The 10,409-nt window shown below is 32.5% G+C and overlaps 1 protein-coding gene across 1 annotated transcript in view; it reads left to right on the top strand.

Annotated features, from left to right (window-relative positions):
• zgc:111976 (uncharacterized protein LOC553663 homolog) overlaps window positions 1–10,313 on the top strand; it is a 24,692-nt gene extending 14,379 nt beyond the window's left edge. Inside the window, exons 14-17 of the mRNA XM_055007055.1 lie at window positions 7,745–7,943; window positions 8,089–8,184; window positions 8,637–8,739; window positions 9,397–10,313. Of these exons, the coding sequence (XP_054863030.1) occupies window positions 7,745–7,943; window positions 8,089–8,184; window positions 8,637–8,739; window positions 9,397–9,739 (741 nt within the window). The 3' untranslated portion in view covers window positions 9,740–10,313. The remainder of the gene's footprint in view (window positions 1–7,744; window positions 7,944–8,088; window positions 8,185–8,636; window positions 8,740–9,396) is intronic.
• Window positions 10,314–10,409: the final 96 nt, after the last annotated feature.

Below are 10,409 nucleotides of genomic sequence, written 5' to 3'. Positions count from 1 at the left end.
AGTTTTAATATTTATGTTTAAGTTGATATTGATCTGATCTCAGGCCAGTTTGAAACTCGATATTTAACTTTACATTTATCTGACATCAGGTCAGTTTTAATCTTCATATTTAGCTTCATATTGATCTGATCACAGGTCAGTTTTAATCTTTATATTAAAGGTTATATTGATCTGATCTCAGGTCAGTTTTAAACTTTACATTTATATGATCTCAGATCAGTTTTAATCTCTGTATTTAATTTTATCATGATCTGATCTCGGGTCACTTTTATTTAACTTTACATTTATCTGATCTCAGGTCAGTTTTAATCTCTGTATTTAACTTTATCACGATCTGATCTCAGGTCAGTTTTATTTAACTTTACATTTTTCTGATCTCAGGTCAGTTTTAATCTTCATATTTAGCTTCATATTGATCTGATCTCAGGTCAGTTTTAATATTTATGTTTAAGTTGATATTGATCTGATCTCAGGCCAGTTTGAAACTCGATATTTAACTTTACATTTATCTGATCTCAGGTCAGTTTTAATCTTTCCATTTAGCTTTATCATGATCTGATCTCAGGTCAGTTTTATTTAACTTTACATTTATCTGCTCTCAGGTCAGTTTTAATCTTCATATTAAAGGTTATATTGATCTGATCTCAGGTCAGTTTTAAACTTTACATTCATCTGATCTCAGGTCAGTTTTGATCTCTGTATTTAACTTTATCATGATCTGATCTCAGGTCAGTTTTATTTAACTTAACATTTATCTGATCTCAGGTCAGTTTTAAAGTTTACATTTATCTGATCTCAGGTCAGTTTTAATGTTTCTATTTTTAGCTTTATATTGATCTGATCTCAGGTCAGTTTTATTCTACATATTAAAGGTTATATTGATCTGATCTCAGGTCAGTTTCAATCTTTATATTACAGGTTATATTGATCTGATCTCAGGTCAGTTTTATTTCACTTTACATTTATCTGATCTCAGGTCAGTTTTAATCTTCATATTTAGCTTCATATTGATCTGATGTCAGGTCAGTTTTAATCTTTCTATTTAGCTTTATATTGATCTGATCTCAGGTCAGTTTTAATCTTTATATTAAAGGTTATATTGATCTGATCTCAGGTCAGTTTTAAACTTTACATTCGTCTGATCTCAGGTCAGTTTTGATCTCTGTATTTAACTTTATCATGATCTGATCTCAGGTCAGTTTTATTTAACTTTACATTTTTCTGATCTCAGGTCAGTTTTAATCTTTCCATTTAGCTTTATATTGATCTGATCTCAGGTCAGTTTTAATCTTCATATTTAGCTTCATATTGATATGATCTCAGGTCAGTTTTAATCTTTATATTAAAGGTTATATTGATCTGATCTCAGGTCAGTTTTAAACTTTACATTTATATGATCTCAGGTCAGTTTTGATCTCTGTATTTAACTTTATCATGATCTGATCTCAGGTCAGTTTTATTTAACTTCACCTTTATCTGATCTCAGGTCAGTTTTAATCTTTATATTAAAGGTTATATTGATCTGATCTCAGGTCAGTTTTGATCTCTGTATTTAACTTTATCATGATCTGATCTCAGGTCAGTTTTAATCTCTGTATTTAACTTTATCATGATCTGATCTCAGGTCAGTTTTAATCTTCATATTTAGCTTCATAATGATCTGATCTCAGGTCAGTTTTATTTAACTTTACATTTATCTGATCTCAGGTCAGTTTTAATCTTCATATTAAAGGTTATATTGCTCTGATCTCAGGTCAGTTTTAAACTTTACATTTATATGATCTCAGGTCAGTTTTAATCTCTCTATTTAACTTTATCATGATCTGATCTCAGGTCAGTTTTATTTAACTTTACATTTATCTGATCTCAGGTTAGTTTTAATCTCTGTATTTAAATTCATCATGAACTGATCTCAGGTCAGTTTTATTTAACTTTACATTTATCTGATCTCAGGTCAGTTTTAATCTTCATATTAAAGGTTATATTGATCTGCTCTCAGGTCAGTTTTAAACTTCATATTAAAGTTTATATTGATCTTATCTCAGGTCAGTTTTAAACTTTATATTAAAGTTTATATTGATCTGATCTCAGGTCAGTTTTAATCTCTGTATTTAACTTGATCATGATGTGATCTCAGGTCAGTTTTATTTAACTTTACATTTATCTGATCTCAGGTCAGTTTTAATCTTTGTATTTAGCTTCATATTGATCTGATCTCAGGTCAGTTTTAATCTTTATATTTAAGTTGATATTGAACTGATCTCAGGTCAGTTTTAATCTTCATATTTAGCTTCATATTGATCTGATCACAGGTCAGTTTTTATATTTATATTAAAGTTTATATTGATCTGATCTCAGGTCAGTTTTAAACTTGGAATTTCTCTGATCTCGGGTGAGTTTTAATCGCTATATGTAACTTTATCATGATCTGATCTCAGGTCAGTTTTATTTAACTTTACATTTATCTGATCTCAGGTCAGTTTTAATCTCTGTATTAAACTTTATCATGATCTGATCTCAGGTCAGTTTTATTTAACCTTAAATTTGTCTGATCTCAGGTCAGTTTTATTCTTTATATTTACCTTTACATTTATCTGATCTCAGGTCAGTTTTAATCTTTATGTTTAAGTTGATATTGATCTAATCTCAGGTCAGTTTTATTTAACTTTAAATTCATCTGATCTCAGTTCAGTTTTAATCTTTATATTTAACCTTACATTTCTCTGATGTCAGGTCAGTTTTCATCTTTGTATTTAAGTTCATATTGATCTGGTCTCAGGTCAGTTTTATTTAACCTTAAATTTGTCTGATCTCAGGTCAGTTTTATTCTTTATATTTACCTTTACATTTATCTGATCTCAGGTCAGTTTTAATCTTTATGTTTAAGTTGATATTGATCTAATCTCAGGTCAGTTTTATTTAACTTTAAATTCATCTGATCTCAGTTCAGTTTTAATCTTTATATTTAACCTTACATTTCTCTGATGTCAGGTCAGTTTTCATCTTCATATTTAGCTTCATATTGATCTGATCTCAGGTCAGTTTTAATATTTATGTTTAAGTTGATATTGATCTGATCTCAGGCCAGTTTGAAACTCGATATTTAACTTTACATTTATCTGACATCAGGTCAGTTTTAATCTTCATATTTAGCTTCATATTGATCTGATCACAGGTCAGTTTTAATCTTTATATTAAAGGTTATATTGATCTGATCTCAGGTCAGTTTTAAACTTTACATTTATATGATCTCAGATCAGTTTTAATCTCTGTATTTAATTTTATCATGATCTGATCTCGGGTCACTTTTATTTAACTTTACATTTATCTGATCTCAGGTCAGTTTTAATCTCTGTATTTAACTTTATCACGATCTGATCTCAGGTCAGTTTTATTTAACTTTACATTTTTCTGATCTCAGGTCAGTTTTAATCTTCATATTTAGCTTCATATTGATCTGATCTCAGGTCAGTTTTAATATTTATGTTTAAGTTGATATTGATCTGATCTCAGGCCAGTTTGAAACTCGATATTTAACTTTACATTTATCTGATCTCAGGTCAGTTTTAATCTTTCCATTTAGCTTTATCATGATCTGATCTCAGGTCAGTTTTATTTAACTTTACATTTATCTGCTCTCAGGTCAGTTTTAATCTTCATATTAAAGGTTATATTGATCTGATCTCAGGTCAGTTTTAAACTTTACATTCATCTGATCTCAGGTCAGTTTTGATCTCTGTATTTAACTTTATCATGATCTGATCTCAGGTCAGTTTTATTTAACTTAACATTTATCTGATCTCAGGTCAGTTTTAAAGTTTACATTTATCTGATCTCAGGTCAGTTTTAATGTTTCTATTTTTAGCTTTATATTGATCTGATCTCAGGTCAGTTTTATTCTACATATTAAAGGTTATATTGATCTGATCTCAGGTCAGTTTCAATCTTTATATTACAGGTTATATTGATCTGATCTCAGGTCAGTTTTATTTCACTTTACATTTATCTGATCTCAGGTCAGTTTTAATCTTCATATTTAGCTTCATATTGATCTGATGTCAGGTCAGTTTTAATCTTTCTATTTAGCTTTATATTGATCTGATCTCAGGTCAGTTTTAATCTTTATATTAAAGGTTATATTGATCTGATCTCAGGTCAGTTTTAAACTTTACATTCGTCTGATCTCAGGTCAGTTTTGATCTCTGTATTTAACTTTATCATGATCTGATCTCAGGTCAGTTTTATTTAACTTTACATTTTTCTGATCTCAGGTCAGTTTTAATCTTTCCATTTAGCTTTATATTGATCTGATCTCAGGTCAGTTTTAATCTTCATATTTAGCTTCATATTGATATGATCTCAGGTCAGTTTTAATCTTTATATTAAAGGTTATATTGATCTGATCTCAGGTCAGTTTTAAACTTTACATTTATATGATCTCAGGTCAGTTTTGATCTCTGTATTTAACTTTATCATGATCTGATCTCAGGTCAGTTTTATTTAACTTCACCTTTATCTGATCTCAGGTCAGTTTTAATCTTTATATTAAAGGTTATATTGATCTGATCTCAGGTCAGTTTTGATCTCTGTATTTAACTTTATCATGATCTGATCTCAGGTCAGTTTTAATCTCTGTATTTAACTTTATCATGATCTGATCTCAGGTCAGTTTTAATCTTCATATTTAGCTTCATAATGATCTGATCTCAGGTCAGTTTTATTTAACTTTACATTTATCTGATCTCAGGTCAGTTTTAATCTTCATATTAAAGGTTATATTGCTCTGATCTCAGGTCAGTTTTAAACTTTACATTTATATGATCTCAGGTCAGTTTTAATCTCTCTATTTAACTTTATCATGATCTGATCTCAGGTCAGTTTTATTTAACTTTACATTTATCTGATCTCAGGTTAGTTTTAATCTCTGTATTTAAATTCATCATGAACTGATCTCAGGTCAGTTTTATTTAACTTTACATTTATCTGATCTCAGGTCAGTTTTAATCTTCATATTAAAGGTTATATTGATCTGCTCTCAGGTCAGTTTTAAACTTCATATTAAAGTTTATATTGATCTTATCTCAGGTCAGTTTTAAACTTTATATTAAAGTTTATATTGATCTGATCTCAGGTCAGTTTTAATCTCTGTATTTAACTTGATCATGATGTGATCTCAGGTCAGTTTTATTTAACTTTACATTTATCTGATCTCAGGTCAGTTTTAATCTTTGTATTTAGCTTCATATTGATCTGATCTCAGGTCAGTTTTAATCTTTATATTTAAGTTGATATTGAACTGATCTCAGGTCAGTTTTAATCTTCATATTTAGCTTCATATTGATCTGATCACAGGTCAGTTTTTATATTTATATTAAAGTTTATATTGATCTGATCTCAGGTCAGTTTTAAACTTGGAATTTCTCTGATCTCGGGTGAGTTTTAATCGCTATATGTAACTTTATCATGATCTGATCTCAGGTCAGTTTTATTTAACTTTACATTTATCTGATCTCAGGTCAGTTTTAATCTCTGTATTAAACTTTATCATGATCTGATCTCAGGTCAGTTTTATTTAACCTTAAATTTGTCTGATCTCAGGTCAGTTTTATTCTTTATATTTACCTTTACATTTATCTGATCTCAGGTCAGTTTTAATCTTTATGTTTAAGTTGATATTGATCTAATCTCAGGTCAGTTTTATTTAACTTTAAATTCATCTGATCTCAGTTCAGTTTTAATCTTTATATTTAACCTTACATTTCTCTGATGTCAGGTCAGTTTTCATCTTTGTATTTAAGTTCATATTGATCTGGTCTCAGGTCAGTTTTATTTAACCTTAAATTTGTCTGATCTCAGGTCAGTTTTATTCTTTATATTTACCTTTACATTTATCTGATCTCAGGTCAGTTTTAATCTTTATGTTTAAGTTGATATTGATCTAATCTCAGGTCAGTTTTATTTAACTTTAAATTCATCTGATCTCAGTTCAGTTTTAATCTTTATATTTAACCTTACATTTCTCTGATGTCAGGTCAGTTTTCATCTTTGTATTTAAGTTCATATTGATCTGGTCTCAGGTCAGTTTTATTTAACTTTAAATTTATCTGATCTCACTTCAGTTTTAATCTTTATATTTAAGTTCATATTGATCTGATTCCAGGTCAGTTTTAAACTTTACATTTGTCTGATCTCAGGTCAGTTTTAATCTTTATATTTAAGTTGATCTTGATCTGAACTCAGGTCAGTTTTAAACTCTATATTTAACTTTACATTTATCTGATCTCAGGTCAGTTTTATTTAACTACATTTTTCTGATCTCAGGTCAGTTTTAATCTTTATATTTAACTTTACATTTATCTGTTCTCAGGTCAGCTTTAGTCTTTATATTTAGCTTTATATTGATCTGATCTCAGGTCAGTTTTAAACTTTATATTTAGCTTTATATTGATCTGATATCAGGTCAGTTTTAATCTTTATATTTAACTTTACATTTATCTGATCTCAGGTCAGTTTTAATCTTTGTATTTAAGTTTATATTGATCTGATCTCAGGTTAGTTTTATTTAACTTTAAATTTTTCTGATCTCACGTCAGTTTTCATCTTTATATTTAAGTTCATATTGAACTGATCCCAGGTCAGTTTTATTTAACTTTATATTGATCTGATCTCAGGTAAGTTTTAATCTTCATATTTAGCTTTATATTGGTATGGTCTCAGGTCAGTTTTAATCTTTATATTTAACTTCATATTGATCTCATCTCAGGTCAGTTTTATTTAACTTCACATTTATCTGATCTCAGGTCAGTTTTAATCTTCATATTTAGCTTCATCTTGATCTGATCTCAGGTCAGTTTTGATCTGTATATTTAACTTCATATTGATCTGATCTCAGGTCAGTTTTAATGTTTATATTTAGATTTATATTGATCTGATCTCAGGTCAGTTTTAATCTTTATATTTAACTTTATATTGATCTGATCTCAAGTCAGTTTTAAACTTTATCTGATCTCCTGTAAGTTTTAAATTTTCTCTGACAGGTCAATTTTTAACTTCATCTGATCTCAGGTCAGTTTTAAACTTTATCTGATCTCAGGTCAGTTTTAAACTTAATATTTAACCTTATATTGATCTGATCTCAGGTAAGTTTTAAACTTTATCTGATCTCAGGTAAGTTTTGAACTTCATATCTAACTTCATATTGATCTGATCTTAGGTCAGTTTTAATCTTTATATTTAACTTTATATTCATCTGATGTCAGGTCAGTCTTAAACTTTATATTTGATTTTTTTTGTGAATGTTCTGAAGAAACATTTTTAACGTTTTTTTTCCACCAAAAAATGTTTAAAGATTTCTCAAAAATGTTGAAAATGTGGACACCAGAGGTTTCACTGAAAATCATTTTTTCCCACATTTTCAACCTTTAAAACGGGTCAATTTTGACCCGCAGGACAACACGAGGGTTAAACTTATTTTGAGTTTTCTTGTAAAATTCAACTCAAAACAAGATCATTTCAAGATTGTTTGACTTAACAAGATACTTAAGATGCGTTGTCTTAAAACAAGTCCCTCCATTTTGCTGAAATGTCACTTGGTAAGTGAATTCATCTTCAATCAAGTGGGATGAGACATTTTGACTAAAAATAAGACAAACAGACTTGGTAAGATAATGAGTTTTTGCAATGTAGCTTATTATGCAAACTCCGATTTAATGAATCACAAACTAATCAATTCCTGCACATCCAGCCTCTTCCTGGTGGTGTGATGCATAGTTATATTCTCCCTGGAGCTGCCTGGAATATGCCTGCTCACGGAGGGATTGTGGTGGACAGGGTTGCGTTCACCCACCCTGCTCATGTGTCGGCACTCGTGGATGTGCTGCGTCACCAGTGTGCCATTAACACCCTGCTGAGGAGCTGTTTCTCCGTTCGGTGCTCCGGTCCAGGTAGGAGGAGTTTTAACACCACAGAATCGCAGCCCATATGGAGATGATCTGTCTTGCAAAGTGGGGAGCCAACATTTTTTTGTTGTTGCTGTTTTGTTTATTTTTTGTTGTTGTTACGCAACACCTAATTGATTAATCCTATCAGGTTTGTTTTGCGATCTGCATTTTGAAGTCCGACCAGAGTCTGACAGCAGCTTTTCTGTGACCTTCCAGCAACCCAACGTTGACTCCCTTGCTGTTTGTAAGCAGTTTTTATACTTGTCGACTATTGCAAATTATCACGGTTGTTCTGAGCTTCAACATCTGACAAGTATCAACTAGTGCTGCAATAATTAGTTGGTTATTTAACAGAAAAATAGCATTAACATCAATTGTGGTGGGCAAGCACAGGTGCCAAACTGATTCCAGCTTGTTAAAAGGGAGAATCTGATGCTTTTTGTTGTCATTTCTAACTATAAACTAGACATCTTTGGTTTGCAGACTGTTGGTTGAATAAATAGGTATATTTTCCAGTGTTTCCTGACATTCTAGTGACATAATGATGAACTTAGATGCAGCCTCAATGGTAATTTGTGAGATTCTGTAAAATCAGGATAGGTTTATGTAATATAGTTTTAAGGAATCGGTCGTATACTACAAAGGTGATGTCAATGGCAGCTGTATTAGGACTTACTCGTGCATTTGTATCTGCAGTGCTGGTGAACGTGTCGAGTCCTCATGAGATTACCTGCACCTTGTTTGGAAGAGGAACATTTGATCCCTCCATAAATGAATACATCTCCACTGTTATGAAGAGGTATATATCCATGATAAAACTTTTTCTCCTTGCGCTACAGTTTAAAGAAGGCGCCTACATTCAAATGATGGGCCTCAGTGGCAAAATCAATAGTTTAAAAATGCAAATTCCACCAGAAAAGTGGTTAGACAATGGGTTAAAAGGAAAACAATCTCAGTCCAGATGAGCATTTTAACTCCATTTCAGACATAATCCCAATCAATACTGACATGCATAAGCTTCTTTTTTTTTTTTAAAGCTGTACTGAATTAACAACTGGTAGTCGAGGTTGATGCCTTTGTTTTCTTCCATAAATTGGCCATGTGATATGAGCATGATGAATCTGAAAGCGAATGTAATGACAGTAAGGCCTAATCAGAAAGTGAACATGGGTGTCTGCATCATCGTTTCCTAAAATCTCCATCCAGACTGAAATGCAACCCCACAGTTTTCAAACTAAAATAGGGTCAGCACTGTTTCCAAACGTCTCCATTTTAGGGATCCTCAAACTGCAGAGCAGCGTGGACGCCAGGCGTAAACGTGGCAGAAGTTGTGCGTTTTTCAAAATGAAAATTAGCTTGGATGTAGCTTTAGTAAGTGTGGGAACCCTGCCATGTTTCCATTTTTAACTTCAGCCTGATTTCCTCAGACACAGTTTTGTTTTGTTTCCCTCCTCAGGTGTATGTCAATTCCTGTGACAATGAACACATTAAACAGCAAGCTCGAGGAGATCACCTCTGCCCCACTTTCTCCCAGGCGCCCGGCCACCACAGAAGCCGAAAATGACCACTCGGCTTCCTCGAGTGCAGCTGCGACGGACACCAACCGAGGCTCGGACACGTTCTCTCAGGGTTCAGCGGTGCCAGAGGACAGCTTCGGTGTCTCTGCTTCGGCTTGCTTTGTGCTATCTGCAGCCACATCCGAGCTTCCTCCTGAAATAAACACGAGCCCTCCTGTCAGCCCTCATCCACTTACTCCTGCGGAAGGTGTTTCCACCTTCGACGAGCAAGATCTGATCTGAACCTGTATGTGAAACCCAAAAAACACTTTTTCAATCTGTAAAATATCAGTTTGTCACCCACCAGATCAGTACACACAGGGAAGTTGTACTGCATAACTTGCGTTTTGGCTTAGAGATGCTGATTTGTGACTGCACAACGTTGAATTTGTGAGTGCATGATCACATCCATCTCCAAGTGTTTCTTACTATGCATTCCAGTGTGGCAGAGATTGCTGGCTGTAAAGGTTTGAGGTTTGGCATTTGACCTCAGCCAGCCAAGAGCCCAGTTGATTGGTACCATGTGAGCCAATCAAACATAGCTAAAGTCCGTGATGCATTCTTGATGGCTTGTAAAAATAAACTAGAGATCTACGCATTAAAAATAAAAAATAGCTCCTAGGGACGCATAAATAACATCAAGGACACGGCTTGTTTGCATGCACGGCTCCAAAATGTATCATGTAGCTATTAACCACTCAGTCACTTTTTCCTTTTAAGAAAATAAAGTTTTTTGCAATAAAGACTTTTGGTGTGAAAGTGTGGGAGTGGAATACCTCTGTGGAGTGGAAAATCTCTTGATTAGTGTCGAGCACGGTAGTGTTTTCTCTGGGTGTCAGCCAAGACATCTACCAATAAAGCACAAATGTGACAAGTCTGTAGATCATTGGGAATATTCTGCCACCTAATGCAG

This window comes from Amphiprion ocellaris, chromosome 22, assembly GCF_022539595.1.
Source record: "Amphiprion ocellaris isolate individual 3 ecotype Okinawa chromosome 22, ASM2253959v1, whole genome shotgun sequence".
NCBI classification, from domain to species: Eukaryota; Metazoa; Chordata; class Actinopteri; family Pomacentridae; genus Amphiprion; species Amphiprion ocellaris.
This window is presented reverse-complemented; position numbering and strand designations above follow the sequence as displayed.